This window comes from Nyctereutes procyonoides, unplaced genomic scaffold (genome assembly GCF_905146905.1).
Source record: "Nyctereutes procyonoides isolate TBG_1078 unplaced genomic scaffold, NYPRO_anot_genome, whole genome shotgun sequence".
NCBI lineage: Eukaryota > Metazoa > Chordata > Mammalia > Carnivora > Canidae > Nyctereutes > Nyctereutes procyonoides.
The window spans coordinates 3,034,948-3,055,908 of record NW_026575028.1 but is presented as its reverse complement, the minus strand read 5'-3'; the positions used below and the strand labels follow the sequence as shown (position 1 = coordinate 3,055,908).

At 36.9% G+C, this 20,961-nt stretch overlaps 1 protein-coding gene across 14 annotated transcripts in view; it reads left to right on the top strand.

Annotated features, from left to right (window-relative positions):
• The window catches only part of ERC1 (ELKS/RAB6-interacting/CAST family member 1), a 527,112-nt gene that overhangs the window by 31,620 nt on the left and 474,531 nt on the right, over positions 1-20,961 (top strand). For all 14 annotated transcript variants that reach the window (XM_055315461.1, XM_055315467.1, XM_055315465.1 and 11 more), the window contains exon 2: positions 4,356-5,180. In XM_055315461.1, the coding sequence (XP_055171436.1) occupies positions 4,512-5,180 (669 nt within the window). In that variant the 5' untranslated portion in view covers positions 4,356-4,511. The remainder of the gene's footprint in view (positions 1-4,355; positions 5,181-20,961) is intronic.

The window sequence follows — 20,961 nt, the reverse complement described above, 5'->3', positions numbered from 1 at the left end:
TTTCTCCTTAATAGAAAGGTAAATGTGATTATTTAAGCTTTATATCTGGAAGGCCTAAGTACTAGATTAGCAGCACACACTGCCTTAAAACTGTGGAAGCCTTTAATACCCTATGGCGAGTTGAGACGTTCTCAGCAGATGATTGTGGTTAAAGCACAGTAGTTAAGAGCCTCCAGAGCTGTGGAATTAGGTGCCCTAATTCAAATCTTGACCCTACCTCTTAATGGTACGTGACTTCAGATGTCACTTAACACCTATAAGCTTTACTTTCATCATCTCTAAAATAGAGACAATGACAGTACCTATATTATGGGAGGCTTTTAAATATTACATTAGAGGGGCACTTGGGTGGCTTGTGGTTGAGTGTCTGCCTTTGGCTCAGGTGTTGATTTTGGGGTCCTGGGATTGAGTCTCGCATGGGGTTCCCTGTAGGGAGCCTGCTTTTCCTTATGGCTATGTCTTTGCCCCTCTCTCTGTGTCTCTTATGAATGAATAAATAAAATCTTAAAAAATATATTAGATCTTATAAAATTTTTAGCACAATGCCTGACATATGGTAAATACTAAATGTTAGCTTTTGTTATCGTTCAAGGGATTCTGGATAATGAATGGCTCTTATTTTAAGCAATTCATCTTACTTAAAAAGAAAAACTTTGCATCCCTCTTTGATCTTGAAATAGAATTCATTCAAACAGCAATATGTAGGTTATTGTCACCTACCTCACAGTCCAGATTAATCATGAAAAGGAAGGGTACTGGCTGGCTCACTTGGTAGAGCATGTGAATTTTGATCTTGGGTTGTGAGTTCAAGCCACATGTTAGGCATAGAGTTTACCTAAAAAACAAAACAAAACAAAACATGGAATTTTTACTTTTTTTTTTTTAATTTTAATCATGAGAAACACACAGAGAGAAGCAGAGACATAGGCAGAGGGAGAAGCAGGCTCCCTGTGGGGAACCTGATGCAGGACCTTGGGACCATGCCCTGAGCTGAAGGCAGATAGATGCTCTACCACTGAGCCACCTAGGCATCCCAAGAAATTTTTACTTCTTAATCTAGTTTATTCCCAGAGAGGAATTTCCAAACATTACTAGTAGAGTATTGTAATTTCTGAACTTGATGTACTATTGCTATTTCTTTTTTAAAGGATTTCTTTATTTATTTATTCATGAGAGGCACAGAGAAAGAGGCAGAGACATAGGCAGAGGGAGAAGCAGGCTCCCTGTAGGGAGGATCATGACCTAAGCTGAAGGCACATCCTCAACCCCTGAGCCACCCAGGCATCCAACTATTGCTATTTCTGTGATAGAACCTTAAAGATTCAGGCTCTATGTACTTTCTGTTCTTCTTGCTATTACCCTAGGGCATTACTAATGTTAAGGTGAGACTGCCAGTGAATTTATATTTCTGAAAAATAACCTCTTTGAGTTTGAGTGAAGTATATGGATTCTCTAAATTCCTAATTTTGACTATGTGAGTTACTTGGGTAGTGTTTTTTTTTAATATATATTTTTTTAATTTTAATTTTTTAAAAATTTATTTATGATAGTCACGAGAGAGAGAGAGAGAGAGAGAGAGAGAGAGAGAGAGAGAGAGGCAGAGACATAGGCAGAGGGAGAAGCAGGCTCCATGCACCGGGAGCCCGATGTGGGATTTGATCCCGGGTCTCCAGGATCGCGCCCTGGGCCAAAGGCAGGCGCTAAACTGCTGCGCCACCCAGGGTTCCCTTGGGTAGTGTTTTCAGTGAAGAAACATTTAAAAAAATTTAGAGACAAAGTGTGCATGTGAATGGGGGGGGGCAAGAAGGGGAGGAAGAGGGACAAGGAGACTCTTGGAGGGGAAGAAGGGGAGAGAGAGGGACAAGCAGACTCTTGGGGGGGGTAAGAAGGGGAGGGAAGAAGGACAAGCAGACTCTCTACTGAGGGAGGAGCAGATAATGATGATGATCTTATGACCCTGAGATCATGACCCAAGGAGAAATCAAGGGCCGAAATCAAGAGTCGGATGCTTAACCAGCTGAGCCACCTAGGTGCCCTGGTGAAGAAACACTTAAGACTTCTACATAACAGTGGATTTTTGGAAAATATTATTTAATGTGCTGATCCCCGTTACTTGACCTGAGCCAGTTCTTTTGGTACTGTATTGGAGTACCATGGAGATCTAGTTGATTTATTTTTTGAGAGAATTGAAAGTAGATAGTTGTGATAAATGTTTTTAAAATTGGTTTTTATTATGCTTGTGGAATATGAACATACTTTACTTTTAAAAAATTCAAACTTAGGCAGCCTGGGTGGCTCAGCGGTTTAGCGTCACCTTCAGTCCAGGGCCTGATCCTGGAGACCCGGGATTGAGTCCCATGTCAGGCTTCCTACGTGGAGCTTGCTTCTCCCTCTGCCTGTGTCTCTGCCTCTCTCTCTTTCTCTGTGTTTCTCATGAATAAATAAGTAAAATCTTTAAAAAAAAAATAAAATTCAAGCTTTATGAATGTAAAGTGAACCTAAAGTTCACTTTAGATTTTTTGCCCCCACCTTCCCCTTACAATACAAGCTCCCTTCCCCCTCTACCATTGCTCTTTGAAATTTGGCATTTCCGTGTAGGAATTCTTTATACAGGTTGTATATATCTATATACCTATGTTAGATATATATCACCTAGTTTTTGGTTTCTCTTTTAATTTTGCTTATAGTATTTTTTGATGTAATACTTAATATGCCATTTTAGCATATTTAAATACATTGTGTTTCTTTATGGTTTTGCTTTTTGTTTCTTACTGTAAGAGATACTACCTTAACTCAAGTTCACAAGGGTACAAGGGTATTCTCCTAAGTTTTCTTCTAGTACCTTTGATAGTTTTAAAATTTGTATCTTTGGGGCACCTAGATGGCTCAGTGAGTCAAGCATCCAACTCTTGATTTCATCTCAGGTCAAGGTTGGGCTCCATGCTGGGAACAGAGGCTGCTTGGTCTTCTCTTTCTCTTTCCCCTACCCACACCCCCTGCTCACATAAGCATATGCATACACACACTCTCAAAGAAAAAAACAACTAAATTTGTATCTTTACATAGAATTTATTTTTGTGTACTGTGTGAAGTAGGGATGTAATTTATTTTTCCAAGAGCACCAGTTGTTCAAACCTCGTTTATTGAAATGATTTGTCTTTTCCTCATTCTTTTAAAATGTTACTTTTAGCATATACTAACTTACATATATACTTTAGACTATGTTCCTGTGCCAGTACTATACAATTTTAAATACTGTGGTTTTAAAAGGCTCTGAGTTCTTTTTTTTTTTTTTTTAAGATTTTATTTATTCATGAGAGACTCAGAGAGAAAGAGAGGCAGAGACACAGGCAGAGGGAGAAGCAGGCTCCCTGCAGGGAGCCCGACGTGGGACTCTATCCCAGGTCTCCAGGATCACACCGTGGGCTGAAGGCGGTGCTAACCGCTGAGCCACCCGGGCTCCCCAAAACTCTGAGTTCTTATGAGAAATTCTGGGGGTCTTATTTGGCTTGAAGTCCAGATTTTTTCCCCCGTGATACCCAGTGGACATTATGCAGTATCCTGTAATCATATACATTGTTTTCTCAATAAGTGTGTGAATAATACCTATAAATAATAAATGACCTCATACCAGATCAGGTCAGGTTTTGCTGTTAAATGAGTTAAGAAGAAACAAAACGTATAGCTCTTTTGATTTTGGCATTGAAAGTGAGGAGGAATCATGGACCTGTAACTTATCTTGGTATTTAGGGAACAGCTTCCTTCTTTGTTCTTGTGTTACAAATTGTTTACGTTATTCTTATACCTTAACTCTTCTATTTGAATTTTAGGGTCAGCTTGTTCGATTATTTGGAGAATCCTGTAGGGATTTTCTTTAGGATATGAAGTATTTCATGCTTGCATCTTTTTGTTAGATTTGTACTTAAAGTGTTTTTATGATTTTGTTGCTATTTGTGAGTAAAAAATTGTATTTTCTAATTGTGTTACTAATGTATAGGAAGATACTGATATTTATATATTTATTTTATATCTAACTGATTTGTAGAATCCTGTTATTTTAATAACTGTGAGTGATCCTGGGTTTTCCAGTTAGAAAATCTTAGGTTCAAACATAGTTTTATCCTTTTATTGTTAGTCTTTATACCTCTTATTTCTTTTTTTCCATTTGTGTGGCATGGTTTCAGTATTTAGTTTTGAGACATGCAAAATACTGTTAAAATGATGTTTAAAGTGAAATGTGCTGTAGACAAATTTTGAATGCATGAATAAATAGATGACAGGGAGATCTTTCTTATGTGGGGGTAATGAAAAATTTTCTGAGAGGGAGGATTTAATGTGTGATCTTTTCATTACAGATATGGTGTTAGGCATTTCTTCAAAACTGAACAGTTGGAGACCTGTTATTTCTGAGTAGCCTTAAGCAGACTTACAGCCATTGAGAAACCTCACGGAATTTCGTACTTTGCTTTCTGCTTTACACCTTTCTTGGCACCGAAGTTCATCTTGCAACCATGTATGGAAGTGCTCGCTCAGTTGGGAAGGTGGAACCAAGCAACCAGAGCCCTGGGCGTTCACCTAGGCTTCCTCGTTCCCCTCGCTTGGGTCATCGTCGAACCAATAGTACAGGAGGGAGTTCTGGAAGCAGTGTTGGAGGTGGCGGTGGAAAAACCCTTTCAATGGAGAATATCCAATCCTTAAATGCTGCTTATGCTACATCTGGACCTATGTACCTAAGTGACCATGAAAATGTGGGTTCAGAAACCCCTAAAAGCACCATGACGCTTGGGCGTTCTGGGGGACGTCTGCCGTATGGTGTCAGGATGACTGCTATGGGCAGTAGCCCCAATATAGCTAGCAGTGGGGTAGCTAGTGACACCATAGCATTTGGAGAGCATCACCTCCCTCCTGTGAGTATGGCATCCACTGTTCCTCACTCTCTTCGTCAGGCAAGAGATAATACAATCATGGATCTGCAGACACAGCTGAAAGAAGTGTTAAGAGAAAATGATCTCTTGCGGAAGGATGTGGAAGTAAAGGAGAGCAAATTAAGTTCTTCAATGAATAGCATCAAGACTTTCTGGAGCCCAGAGCTGAAGAAAGAACGAGCCCTGAGAAAAGATGAAGCTTCCAAAATCACTATTTGGAAGGAACAGTATAGAGTGGTGCAGGAGGAAAACCAGGTTAGTGTGATATGTATGCTTACCTTTTTTGACTGAAATCGTGTGTGTGAATGAAATGAGCTATTCTCTTTCTTTTCTTCCTTAGGTTTTCTTCTTCTTGGTTCATTTATCTTTTTCCTATTTATCTATTTTCTGTCCTTTTCTTAACCTTTTTTTGCCCGGTGCTGTAGTTTTTTTCTGGTTGCCATGTCTCTTTGCTCGCTGTTCTTGCTTGCTTTCCTGCTTGCATTTCCCTGCTTCTCTTTCTCTTCCTGTCTTTTCTTTAAGCCTGTATTACCTTTCTCCAGTTCTCGAGAAAGTATAATTTTGCCATGTGCTCTAAGATGCGTTAACAGAATTACTCAGGCTACATATCTTAAGTGTGAGGGATAGGAGTAAGATTTACCATGGTGCTTACTTTGGTAGCACATACTAACGGTGGAAGAAAGGCAATTTGATAGATTGATTGCTTCTAGAAAATAAATGAGGTAACTAGGCATTATACTTAGGGCTTTGCAGTTTGAGAGCTAAATGCGATTTTATTAGATATATGAGACATTTTTTTTTTTCCTCTCCCAAGTTATAGTTGATGTTTTGGCCACTGTCATGTCACATTGAGTAACATGACTCCAGAGATGTGAACAAACCCTGTTCATGCTTCCAGCAATTAAAAAATACATTTTTAAAGATTTTATTTATTTATTTGAGAGAGATAGCAAGCATGAACACAGGGGAGGGGCAGAGGGAGAGGGAGAAACAGACTTCCCACTGAGCAGGGAGCCGAATGCAGCTGGATCCCAGGGCCCTGGGATCATGACCTGAGCTGAAGGCAGATGCTAAACCAACTGAGAACCCAGGCACCCCAGCAACTAAAATCTTAATCATACTTTTTATTTGAGACTTTTACAAAACTTTTCTTAAACTTACGAGTGTGAATTATTTGCCTCCTTAAAAAATTCTATTCTTAAAGAAAAATTTTAAAGTAGCTACCTTATTAATATTATACTTTGTTTTGGAGTTTGGTTAATAAAAATTATGAAGAAAGTAATAAACTTACTTGGATTTCTTTAGCATTCTTGAATAATGCTAAGAAAGAAGGAGAAGTGATGTCTTTGACGAAGTAAATCTAAGATTGTTGATTGTTTTTACCATTCTATTAACTAACACTTAATTCAGGCATTCATGTCTACTGTTTTGGTTACTTGAAGAAGATTGCTAGTTATATTGTTTTGTATGTTAAAGCCCCAGACTTAATTTTCTAGTAGTAAAAATAGCTTCTTTTCTCTGATCATAAAAATAATACTGAAAAACATAGATATGAAATCAAAATTTGCTCTAGATCCTCCCATATATGGTAACTTTGCTATTCCATGGTTAACATTTTGTTGTTTCTCCCTAATGAACATCTCTGTGCATACACACAGATAGAATTTATACAAAGGAATATTATAGGTATTATATTGTGATCTTTTTTATTTTTATTTATTTATTTTTATTATCTTTTGTAGCCAACACATCTGCTGTGTATTAAAGCTCTATGTCTGAATCATTATTTTAATGCCTATTTACTATTCTCTGTACTACTTAATTTAACATCACAGAGTTAAAAATCTTCAAATTTACTTGATAGTACAATATGAATTAAAAACTAAATATTGGAGCACCTGGGTGGCTCAGTTGGTTAAGGATCCAACTCTTGGTTTCAGCTCAGGCTATGATCTAAGGGTTGTGGGATCAGGTCTAGCATGGGGCTCCACACTCACTGCAGAGTCTGCTTAAGATTGTCTCTCCCTCTCCCTCTGCACCTCCTCTCTCTCAAATAAATAAATCTTTAAAAAAATGCCTAAACGTTTAATTCTTTTGAATCAGAGATTTCAAAATAATTAGAAATTATGATAATTTTCTCTTCTCAGATATATTATAGCCTCATACTACTTTGCATTTACTTTTTAACCAGCAATTAAATATAATCTGTTATTACACAGACTTGGAATGTCTTATTAGCATAGTTAAATCTCTAAGTCTCTTAGAGATTAAAAAAGAAGAAATGTCCTTTAAAAGGTATTCCTCAGGAAGTTTTTGGGATTTAATCTTTAAGACTTTAAAAACAAAAATGTGAAAAGAAAGAGAAAAACTAAAATAGACCCCAGTGTTAGATCTTAAAAGTAAGGACGAGGTTCCTAAATGTTGGTTCTGATACATTTATTTAAGATATAGATTTCCAGGTCTCGCTTTATAAATGTTTGGAGATGGAGTCCAGTTTCCCTGGTAGTTCTGAGATAAGCCAATTTTGGGATCTTTAGAATGTGGTACATCTAATTCTTAAACTAGTGTATTGCTCATCTGCCGTAGGGAATTCATGATGATTCTTTGAGCTCAGTTGTGACAGAAGGAAAACAAACAAAACACGGTTGGCTCAGTGCTTCTCAACCTTTTTTCTGCCTACTGCACTTCAGGATAGTGACAGACTCCTGTACATAATGATTGTTAACTGTGACAGTGACCCTTGGTAGAAGTTATGTATGTTTAGGAAAAAGTGTTTAAAATCTTAGATATGTTTAAACAACAAAGCCCATCCTGGTGATTTTGGTATCTCCTCACCTTGAGAATCATGGATGTATAGATAAAATATTCAGATAACATATGACATGGGGGGGGAGGGAATGTGTTTTCCTCACTTCACATTTTTGTTCTCAGAAGGTGAAGTACAACACCAAAAGTTTATAATTCCTAGATACATTCTGAAAGTTTTTACAATTGGTGTTGAATTGTAAATTTCAAGACAGAAAAAAAGAATTTGCTTTATTTAGTCTTGTGGTAAGGTATCAATGTAGCATAATGTCTTAAAAATTGTATCTGGGGGCACCTGGGTGGCTCAGTGGTTGAGCATCTGCCGTTGGTTCAGGTCATGATCCTGGGGTCCTGGGATCGAGGTTCGCATCAGGCTCCCCACAGTGAGTCTGCTTCTCCTTCTGCCTGTGTCTCTGCCCTCTCTCTCTTTCTGTTTCTCATGAATAAGTAAGTAAGTAAGTAAGTAAATAAATAAATAAATAACATCTTTAAAAAAATCATTATGTATCTGTATTTCAAGGATATTAGGTTATTTATTTATTTAAAGATTTTATTTATTATTCATGGGAGACACAGAGAGAGGCAGAGACACAGGCAGAGGGAGAAGCAGGTTACATGCACGGAGCCTGACGTGGGACTCGATCCCAGGACCCCAGGATCTCTGGGCCGAAGGCGGCGCTAAACTGCTGAGCCACCCAGGCTGCCCGATATTAGGTTTTTTAATTTGTAAAAATCAGATTGATAAATTGGAGTACATACTGATGGTGTTTCAGTGCTCAAATATGAGGTACTTTGTATATGTATTTAGACAGGCATTAACATAGTACGTCGTACTTAAATATTATTCAGTCTCAAATTATTAATAAAAATCAATGGCTGAGCTATAACTTCTTGTGATAAATATTGTGTAAAGATTACACATGAGTAAACAATTCCCTTTAAAGTTTCTACCTTTCAAGAGTATATTGACACTACATTTGTGTGTGTATAAATGTAATATGTATAAATATAAGCATATATATAATTTAAAGTGGATTTTGGTAGAAGTTGAATTGAGACTACTAGATTTACACTGAATTAGCTGGCCTCTAGTATACCTTTCTGATGATGCTGAAAATATGCCTTTCACTAAGATGATTTTTATTATCAAGCAACTTGGAAATGTCCATTTTAACAAGGAAAAAATTACTGATATATGTCTTTATTTTCAAATAATTGAGGCAGCTAATTATGCCTATATTGCGAAAGCTATATGGATAAAAAGCAATGACAATATCCTTTGTAATTATCAAACTACATTTAAAAGCAAAGTATTTGAATCTTCTGTAAAGAGTGAGGTGAGGAGTCAGCACTGAAGTCCAGTGGAAGTGAAATAGTCCACAGGCGTATGATGCCAAAAAAACCCATATGCACTGAAGGAGGGTGAACACAGCCTTATCTAGATTCCGCCCCTTGCCCTAATTAAGCACCAGTGCTGGCAGGAATATATTCTTCCTGCACCCACTATAATTACCACACAATCCTAAAATTGTGTAACTTTGGTCCAAAAAGCATAGGGTGCAATTTTAAAGTAAAGTGAGACACTGCAATGAGATACTGAGAGGACTGAGAATGCTAATTAATAGATTATAGTGAGCCAACAGTGGGCCCTAATTAAACTCTGCATTCATTATACCCTCCAGAGCCCTCAGAGGTCAGACATTTTCCACTTTACAAAGAAGATTGGTTTAATAGGATTTATAGTAATTAAATAGATTTCCCCATTCCAGTTTGAGACTGGGGATTTAGATGCATTCTAAATGTTTGATCTGATTGGGCCACAGAGGTCTGTTCTAGAATCATATCAAATGTAAAAACACATTTTCTTAGAATTGCCAATGTGTATGGTTCATTATTATAGTCCTTTTTAAAAAATTTTTATTTATTTATGATAGGCACACAGTGAGAGAGAGAGAGGCAGACACACAGGCAGAGGGAGAAGCAGGCTCCATGCACCAGGAGCCCGATGTGGGATTCAATCCCGGGTCTCCAGGATCGCGCCCTGGGCCAAAGGCAGGCGCTAAACCGCTGCGCCACCCAGGGATCCCTATTATAGTCCTTTTAAAAAATTGTTTCTAAAATAAATTCCCAGCTGTTTTTATGTCTCAACACTCCTTTTTGTTATTGAACTTTCAAATACTAATGGTTGGAGATATGGAACGATACATGTTTTAACAGGAAAGACCTTTTCTTTTTCTCTTCTTAAATTGAAAATAAGGAAGGTTTTTAGTGTACGGTTTGGTAAGAATAAAAGTCCAGCTGTGAGCTTGTTTGAATTGCAAAGCTATGGCTTTGGATGATTTCTGTTTTATTTTATTCTAACCAACACTTAACAAGATACTGTCATACTTTTTTTTTTTTGATACATGCTTTGTTATATTTTTATATGTTGAGTTTAGTTGGAAGCTTAATTTAAATAATAACAGTTCTAAAGCACTTTCATTGGGATTTTTGTGTGATCAAAATCCAGTATTATAGTGTGGCAAGTGAGTTTAATGTTTTGTGTATTTTTTTGTTTTTAGAGACTGATTTTATTCAGGATTTTGGAGCATTTTTTTTTTTAAGATTTTATTTATTCATGAAAGACACAGAGAGAGAGAGGGGGGCAGAGACACAGTCAGAGGGAGAAGCAGGCTTCATGCAGGGAGCCCGACGTGGGACTCCATCCCAGGACTCCAGGATCACATCCTGAGCCGAAGGCAGGCGCTAAACTGCTGAGCCATCTAGGGATCCCTTTATTCAGGATTTTGATTTTTGAATTTTGATTTTGTTTAGGGATCAAGAGAATTTCCAAGTTCAGAAATACAAAAAGATAAATTTATAAAAATCTTTGTCATTTGTTCTGTTAGAACACTGGTGGCTATTAACATTTTTACAGTTTTAGGTTGCACCTTCATTTGTCATATGGTGAAAGCTATCATTCTTTGAATTTAAGTAAGCTTTTTCATGAGGTTGCTAATTGTTTTACTGTTATTTAAGTCTGATATTAAAATCTGGAATCTATGTCTTGGACTGTTTTTTCTTTTTGATAATTCTGTTTTAACAAATAGATTATGAATAATAAAGCAGAGTATGGTAGATAAATCAATATTCTAATTTATTTTACAGATAGATGTGATCTTTTTAGGTGTTTCAGAAATGGGATGTGTTAAAGGAACTGTGCAGAATGTCCTGAGAAATATAAAGTCAGATCTAAAATAGATATGTTCCTTTTGGTGAGTTAATCATTTTGAGAAGGAAATTTGTTCATGTTTGTCTTCTACAAATTTAAGCTACCTATCCATTGGACTTTGTCACATACAGAGGTAATGTAGGTGGGTATGAGAAATTGGCTGCTTGTAGAGTTGGTAAATTTGCTTCAGTTGGAATGTAGTGGAATGCTATGAAAAATTATTCATTGAATCTAATAAAAAATGTGCAAATATCTGACAGGGCTTATTAGTGAGGAAATAAGGATTTGCCAGGGGATTGCAGCTTCTTCCCTCCACTCTCCCTTCTTGCATTTCACACTGTAGTCCAGTGTGTGATTTCATCTCAGTGACAGAATAGTTTTTAGAGATTTGCTAATTTACAGCAGCTTTGCAGATAGTAGCTTAAATATGCGTTGGGAAACCCAGTTTTTATTTTATTGTGCAAGGAAACCAGAAAATGAACTTAGTTTTTAGTTCTATTAAGGGAGGACAGAGTTGCATTTCACTTTTTAAAATCATATGCTCCTAGAACTTGACATCATGTTATGGGTGCCCAGGGAGGGAGGGGGTGGCTAGAAACCATGCTTCATAAGGAGTGACTGAGGGAACTAAAGAAGAGGAGACTTGTGACATTTTAGTTATACTCTGTATTTGATGGGCAGCCATATAGAAGGAAGTTTTTTTTTCTTTTTCATTATTTTTTTGGGGGAAAGGCCAATGCTAGAAAAATGAGTGCAGAAAATAGGGTTACGGATTTTGGCTCTATGGAGGAAATATACTGTATTTTCTAACAAAGCTATATCCATTTGATGAAAGAGTTCCAGAAAGTAATGCTTGATCATCACTAGAATTGGTTACGGGGAGGCCAGAATGCCTCTGGTATGGGTGTTCTATATCTTTTAGCTTTTCAGAATGTTGGAAATGGTGTGGAGTAAAGTGGAACTTTTGTAGAGAACCATTTGGGGAGTTGTCCCCCCCCTTCCACTCCCTTTTTCCCTGCCCTCCCTTGCTTCCTCTCTCTCTTCTTGACAGCTTTATCTAGATATAATTCAGTTCATCCTTTAAGAGTAATTTTTTATTTCTTAGTCTGGAATTTATTTGAAGAAGAATTTGAATAGTAGGAAGTTGCCCTAGGGATTTCTTGAACAAGAAAATGAATGACGTAATAAAAAATACTATTTAGGAACAGCTTTTAATTGCTCTCAGCAGAATGGGTTGAGCAAGGAAGGGGGGAAAGCAATTGACTTTGTGTCAATTGGAAGAAGGCTTGGATTAATGTGGGTAATAGGAATGAAGAGGACGGTGCACAATCATGAGATATTTTCAAAGAAATATTTGAATATAGACTATGATATCAAGAGAGAATACTGTGATGAACCATGGTAATGAGATAGGGGAAATGTTTTGGTCATTGATGGAGAGTAGAAGCGAACTAGAATGCATAAGTATTGGAAATAAGAGACTAATGATTGTGACCTTAGGTAACATGCACATAGATGTGTGCTTGTTAACATTGGTAAATTCACAGGTCTGGTTAGTTCAGTATCCCACCTACATGCCTCTGCTTATGGGAGTAAGGACTGGAGAAGGAGAGAGAAGCCATTAAATAGTACATGTTTTGTGTGTATTTTCTCACCTGTTTTTGTGTTTTAGCCGTCTTTGTTGTGGTATATATCTTTTTTTTTTTTTAACATCTTATTTATTTATTCATGAGAGACAGAGAGAGAGAGGCAGAGACATAGGCAGAGGGAGAAGCAGGCTCCATGCAGGAAGCCCGATGTGGGACTCGATCCCAGGACTCCAGGATTACTCTCTGAGCAAAAGGCAGGTGCTAAACCGCTGAGCTGCTGTTGTGGTATATACATCTTTGAAGGCAGACAGCTTGAGTCTCTCAATTCCCAAGTCCCAAGTCCCAATTCTCTCAATTCTCAAGTCACTATTCATTAAAAAAGGGTAATAATGGTTTATATTTTTGTGATAAACGAACTTTGATAATAGATGTCTTTTATTTTAGTTAACAAGTTCATTGAAGATCATCATGTACCTTTGCATGATGAATTTGGAGTGAATTTGTCAAAAACACATTGCAGAAAATGTGCTTTCAGTAAGGAAACGATTAGCTTTGTATTAAAAATGTTCTGTTCTTCCTTATGGACAAGATTAGAAGTGCTTTTTTGAGCTGTATTTTTCTTTTTCTCTGTTGCCATATGTATCTCTGAAAATACTAGTTTTTCTTCCTGGAGTTGGGAAGTTTTTAACACAGATCTGTTCCTTTAATTTTTTTCATATTATTATCAATAATGCTTATTGGAACTACATCCCTTTCTCTTTGTTCTGGCAGTCTTTCCTATCTGATAAGCTCATGGTAAATTCTGTTACATTTTGACAATTGATGGAGAATAGTGGGGGGATCCCTGGGTGGCTCAGCAGTTTGGTGCCTGCCTTTGGTCCAGGGTGTGATCCTGGAGTCCCGGGATCAAGTTCCCACATCAGGCTCCATGCATGGAGCCTGCTTCTCCCTCTGCCTGTGTCTCTGCCTCTCTCTCTCTCTCTCTCTCTCTCTCTCAGTCGGTGTCTCTCATGAATAAATAAATAAAATATTAAGTGGGTTGAAGTGATAGCTTCATTTCATCTGTGGAGACCTTGTGGGCTGAGAAGGTGAGAAATAGTTCAACTTCGATGGCATACTGTACCATCCTTTAACAGTGTGGTGGCTTATATACTTCCAGAGATTGTGATACTCAGAGACCTATTTTACTTTGAAATCCCCCTGGGATAACTCTTCTAGTCTTTGGTAAGCCCTCAGGCACTTGTGTGATTCCCTTTAGCAGCAATTCTCAGTTTTTTTGCCTTAGGATGTTGTACACTTGTAAAAATTGTTGATCCCAAAGCGGCTTTTGTTTATGTGGGCTTCAATATTTGTTATATTAGAGGCTAAAATAGAAATTTAAAACAATTTATTAATATATTTAATAATAAACCCATTAAATATTAACAAAAATAACATTTTAAATGGAAAATAGTTTTAAGTCTCATGTCTGGCTTAATAGAAGACAGCTGAGGGGATCCCTGGGTGGCGCAGCGGTTTGGCGCCTGCCTTTGGCCCAGGGCGCGATCCTGGAGACCCGGGATCGAATCCCATATCGGGCTCCCGGTGCATGGAGCCTGCTTCTCCCTCTGCCTGTGTCTCTGCCCCTCTCTCTCTCTCTCTCTGTGACTATCATAAATAAATAAATTAAAAAAAAATAGAAGACAGCTGATTGTCATAATTGCTGCTTTCAATGATCTATTGCAGTTTTTTGTTTTGGATGAAATATTTGAAGAAAATCAGGCCTCGAGTAAATATGTGGTTGCAAAAAGCAGGAGTGATTTTTTTTTTTTTTAAGTTTTGGGGTTTTTTTTGAAGATTTTATTTATTTATTCATGAGAGACAGAGAGAGAGAGGCAGAGACATAGGCAAAGGGAGAAGCAAGCTCCATGAAGGGAGCCCGATGTGGGACTTGATCCCAGGACTCCAGCATCATGCCCTGGGCCCAAGGCAGGTGCTAAACCACTGAGCCACCCAGGGATCCCCAAAGCAGGAGTGTTTTAAAAGCCTCTTTAGGTAATCAATCATGGATATATTTTGAAACCACACCCAGATTTTTTTTTGACATTTCATTGAGGTATGTTTTATATTCTATAAGACTCATTGATGAACTGTACATACAGTTCAGTGATTTTTTTTTTTAGTAAATTTACTGAGGTATGCAATCATAACCATAATAGTTTTAGAACATTTTCATTAGCAAATGGTAGATTCAATGTGGAATCTGAAATATTATATTACCAATGAGTTTTCCATAATTTTTTACATTAAAATAAATTGGTCTGTCTTGTACTTGGAGCAGATCTTTTACATGTAGAGGATGTACATGAATACATATGCTTTCTCCAACGTTTGTAACATTGTGTATTGGTCTTTTGGAAAGTATTTTGGTTGGTTGAAGTATGCATATCTTCCAAATGTTGCCGTATTTCATTAGACAAATTTTTAAAATTTGCATTCATTAATATTAATTCATAGCTCATCAGAAAAGTCTTTTAAGTTTTGGTAGGCTATCAAGCTCACCAGATGGGAGATACAGATTTTCCAAAATTCTGATTTTTTTTTTCCTTGAAAATACAAGTTTTATCATTGGCAGGAAGTATTGCCTGTTATGGTATGGTTTTTGAAGTAACATGTTTTGTTAATTTTTGAGAAAAATATAGTTATACACGAATTTGAGTAATCATAGGTTATCAGTTCAATCTTTTAAATTAAAATGAGATAATCATTGAGATAATCATTGTATTTCAATATGCAGCAAAAGTGTTTTATGCCTCTTTGAAACTGTTGCTTGAGCAGAGACCTGAGTGATGTGACTAGGGTAATATATTCCAGGCAGAAGGGACTAACAGTCCAAAATCCTTAGGATCTTTTGACTCTGATAAGACGTTGTCACTAAGGGTCTTAACTAGATTATTCTTTAGCTAATAATGTTCCTCTTCTCCTGTCTATTCGGTATTATAATAAGATGTTACAGTCTTTGACATCAGCAAAGCTTTTGCTTCTTTACCGTGATTTAGGAGGGTATACTATTTCTTCAGTAATGGGAAAACACTGGCTTAAACCCAATAGGCCAAAATTTAGCCCAATGTTAAATAAAAGGAGAAAGCTTCACTGTTGTAGAAAGCCAAAACAGTACTTTTATTTTTTAAGATCTTATTTATTTATTTATTTATAGGCAGCACTAGTGGAGGGAGGGGCAGTTATAGAGAGGCAGAATCTCAAGCAGACTCCATGGTGAGTGTGGAGTCCAAGGCGGAACTTGATCTCATGATCTTGAGGTCACAACCTGAACTGAAATCCAGAGTCAGACACTCAACCGACTGAGCCACCCAGGTGCCCCAAAAGTATTTTTTTAAAGTTTTGGAGTGAGTTTATCTATGCACATTGAATAAAAAATCCTGCTTTGAGTTCTATTGATAATGTTTTTTGATTGTGCATCAGATATCAGATATTAACTGATTAGAGAGGCCACCCTTTTCCTGGCAAGCTATGAAAGGGTTCATCTATTATTAATTACTAGCTTTAATGTTTATTATTATTTATTTTTGATAACAAATATTGAGTACCTTCTTTTAATCATTATATTTTTCTGGTGAACTGCCCTAAGTAGAAATAAAGCTGAAAGCAATGTGAAAACATTACAAGGTAGTAACTTGTATCCTTGAGTTTTTGGACTCCTGAATTAACATTAAAATTAAAGTAATTTTAGTGATTTAGAGAATATGTGCAAAGAATACATACATTTTCTCTTGGATTTTTTGAACATAGTCTTATTTTGTAGGGCAAAATGGATATGGAGATACTAGACTCCTATAAATATATAATAACCCTTAGAAAAGGCATCAGTGAAAGCAAGAGCAACAATGTGAAAAGACCAAAAGAACCAGTACTTTTTTTTCTTGTTTGTTAATAGTATGTATTTCTGTCCTAGAGTTTCCTTGGGAGGCTTTTAAATAGCCAGTAGTTACAGTTGTCTAACTAGTATTCTTATTGAGTGTTTTGTAGTAAGAATTCCACTTTGTCTCGTCAATTACTCAGTTTTTACTGTGAAGAAATTAAAAGAAAGGATATATTGATCTATTTTGATTGCTGTTGTGTTCTCACTAATACTTAATTTTGTTCTCCCACTCTATGGGAGCTGTTTAAAATAACCATATCCATAGCCCTAAAAGAAGGAGGACTTAAATTTTTCAAGAATCGTATGCTTTAAAAATCATCTTTTTTTTTTTTTTAAACCAGCACAAGAAGGGTTTATTTGGGAATAGCAAAGAATTGCAATCTGAGACTGGCAGGGTATGGCAAAAACCATAGACAAGTCCCCCAAATTATCTCATTCATTAGCAGTGCTTGAGCACTATAATTCATTGCTTTGAAAAAGAAGAGAGCAAATCATCTAGAATATCTTGACATTAGGAATCTATATTATCATTGCTTAACTATTAGAAAGCATGGTAAAATTCTGAAAGAGAGAGCTCAGTTTTAAAGACTAAGAATATTGGCAGGCAATGCATATTAATCAGTCTCATGGAAAATTTTATGTAACTTTTATGCAGTTAAATATATTTTTAAAACATTTTAATTCTGGTGTATTTAACATACAATGTTATATTAGTTTCAGGTGTGCAATATAGTGAACCAACAGTTCCACATATTACTCAGTGCTTGTCAAGATAAATGTACTCTATCCTCTTCACCTAGTTCACCTGTCCCCCCACCCATCTTCCCTCTGGTAAACCATCAGTTCTCTGTAAAGAGTCTGTTTCTTGGCTCCTCTCTCTTTCCTCCTCCCACTTCTTACTCTTTCTTTCTTTTTAAAAGAGAAAGAGGGGATCCCTGGGTGGCTCAGTGGTTTAGCGCCTGCCTTTGGCCCAGGGTGTGATCCTGGAGTCCCGGGATCGAGTCCCGCATCAGGCTTTCTGCGTGGAGCCTGCTTCTCCCTCTGCCTGTGTCTCTGCCTCTCTCTCTCTCTCCTTGTCTCTCATGAATGAATAAATAAAATCTTTAATAAAAAATAAAAGAAAAAAAGTGTGTGTGTGTCATTGCTGTTGTTGGTCTGAGATAATCGTATTAAAATGAAAGCAAAACTGCTTTATCTGTTCACAGATAAATATTTAAGTATGGTATTTAAAAAATGTTCTTACATTGTTGCATCATGTGTGTTTACATTATAAACTTATTGGGAGCAAAGTGAAGGGACAGTTGTATAGGACTGAAAACCTGAGATATTGGAAGAATATATTCAGAAAAATTCTTAATTTTGATTATGTTTCATAGATTTGATAACCTGAATAATTAGTAACTTATTCTTCCCACATAGCTCTTCTTAATGGACACAGGAATGTAATAATAGGTGCAAGATTCTTAGGAGAGAAGCGTACCTTAATGAGTACTTCTAGTCTTTTCCTGTAATTTCCTGGGGTACATTTCTTTTTTTTTTTTTGTATATTTTTTTATTGGAGTTTGATTTGCCAACATATAACACCCAGTGCTCATCCTGTCAAGTGCCCCCCATCACCCAGTCACCCCATTCCCCCCGCCCACCTCCCCTTCCACTATCCCTTGTTCATTTCCCAGAGTTACGAGTCTCTCATGTTCTGTCACCCTCTCTGATATTTCCATCATTTTCTCTCCTTTCCTGGAGTACATTTCTTGGTTCTCTATGAAAGCATGTTATCCATGCTGCAGAGCATTTTCAACAGATGAAACAAATAAAAGAAAATCTATGTATATGATGGCAGATAAATTCCAGATTTTCTCGGTATTTCTGATGACAGGTAATTTTCAAGGTGAAGTGCATTGTTTCTCATTTATTGGGAAGTTGTGCTAACAATATTGGTTGCTAGAAGAGCTTAGAGGCAGAAGGTATTTTTTGGATTTCGGGTAGAGAGTGCTTAGGGTTGCTAGTTACCTTGCAATGCTTAGGATGGCCCTGAGTATTTAAAAGTTCTCCCATGTTCCATGATTTTCACATGTCTTGCTGGAAATTTATGTAGTTAAAATATCTGTGTATAAGATCCTAACTACATAAATATGCATAAGTACAATAGCATTTTTTGAATGGCTTTAATATATGCTGAATTTTGTAGCAGTGGGAGTGCTGTGTAAATTGATGGAAGATTGTATTTTGTTTAGAACCTTACCAAGTCACTTTTTTTTTTTTTTAAACCAAGTCACTTTAATAGCAGCATTGCTTATTGGATGCAACCCATTTATTCAGCCCCTATCTGGGAGTGCATGTGTCTTTGGGTGTAGCTGTGCCGTAGCAATTACACATGCACACACACATATATTTAGCGTATTAACACACATTTTATTACATAATCTTCTTTTTAAAAAAATAGACCATTACAGTAGGTTTTTGATTACATCTGAGGGTAGGCTTATTATCTGTGAACTTCATTTCAGAATAGTAAAGGGCACATTACAAAATATTTGTTATAAAAAGGGGAGGGGTGGTTTTGAGTCTGATGAGTTTGAAATCACTGACCTAGTGGATACTGAATTTTAAAAAGGGAGACTTGGGTTCTCATTTTGGTCCTGGCCTTGCTAATCAGTAACAGGTGTGTGATCATGAGCACATTGTTCAATCTTTGAACCCAGGCTTTTCATCTATAAAACCCGAATGTTGGACAAGGTGGTCTTTGGAGATTCCTTCTAAAATGATCTGATTTGGAACACCTGGGTGGCTCAGCAGTTACTTGGGTGGCTCAGCGGTTGAGTGTCTGCCTTTGGCTAAGGGTGTGATCCTGGAGTCCCAGGATTGAGTCCCATATCAGGCTCCTTGTGTGGTGCCTGTTTCTCCCTCTGCCTGTGTCTCTGCCCCTCCCCCCCATGAATAAATAAATAAAATCTTTAAAAAAATGATCTGATTTTAGTTTTGTCAGTTATTCTATTGGAGTTCTCTAGTAGTCTCTTCACCTTGATTATAATGCCCTAATTACTGATTCATATAATCAAGTTAGCACTTCTGGGAATGAGAAATTCTTGACTGTTGATGTTCTTTCTAAGGTAGACAGCACAAAATCTTTGGTGTATGTGCTGCCGAAGTGAGCACAGACAGCACAAAATCAATGTTTGTATATAAAGAGCAGAGAGCTTTCATGTGAGTTTTGTCACTTGTCAATTTGGGAAGATGCTGTTATGGTTGTGATAGTAAATGAAATTAAAGGAGATAATAGGCATAAAATTATGGACAAGCCTACTTGACATAATAGGTATGCACTACAAGATGTTAATTGAGTCAAATATTTCGTAAATACAAATAATATTGTATAACATTTTTTGAAGTATGCAGTGTACCTTGTAATCTGCTCTGAGAAGGAAAACAGGAGCATGGGATCTATATAGTTTTTCTGGAAAGTGGGTCACAATGGATAATAAGTTTCATTTGGATAACTAATCACTACCAGTGTAGCCTTAATATTCCTGAAGGAGTTACCAGGAACTTTGAGTAGTGTAATTAGCTCTCAGAATTTTCAGTTACAGTCATATCCATTATTTAACATTTATATTTCCACAATGACTCATCCATAAATTATAGAGTGCTTTCCCAAAAGGAATGTAATATTGCTGGAAATAATTTTTTCACTGCTCTATTTTCTTTCTGTGGCAAGGAGTTCCTGGCTGGTTAGTTGGACCTAAAACTCTCCGCAAATAATTTAAACTATGTGCCTTTGTATGAAGAAGCCTTAACCTTCACAAGGCAGTGGAGATTTCTTAAAAACAGGCAACACAGAATGCTTATACTTCTTCATTATGTTTATATTAAACTATTAATTTCTGTGCTGGATGTGTTTTTTTAAGCTGAAATATTACATAAGTAAATGTCACTAAAAAGGATGCTTTGCTCACATTATTTACTCCACTGAGCTTCAAAATGTAGCATTAAATTGTTTTGCAGGGGCTGGGAATGATTAGGGTGGTTGGAGGAGGGTTAGTGAAGGGTAGGGCCATAGTAAAGGTTGATTTTTGACTTGTGGTTCACTTTACCTTCATATTTGGGAAGTTGCTGTTTTTTTTTATTTTTTTTTTATTTTAGGTAAATGCATAGGCAGGAAATGTAATGCAGATAAAACAGCCAGTGCTTTCTGTAGAGGGAATTGAATTTGTCCGGGTGTTGACTTGTTTGTGAATTTTTCCATGTGTGGTTTTTGCCTGCTCTGTAGTTGCTGTTCGTAGTAGGGAGATAAGAGTCAGTGTTGGAAGAATTACAATTTTGGTGGTTTTTCTTCCTCTTACCCATTCCATTCATAATTTGACGCTAATAAGTTTGAATAAATGTTTATTATAATAGTTATCTGGAATTTAAACCTAAGTCTTAACTGCCCGGGTTAAGGGGCACGTCACAGTCCTTGACAGCTACTGCCACCTCTTTTTCTTGTGACAGATGGCTACCCCTCCTGGTTGTAAT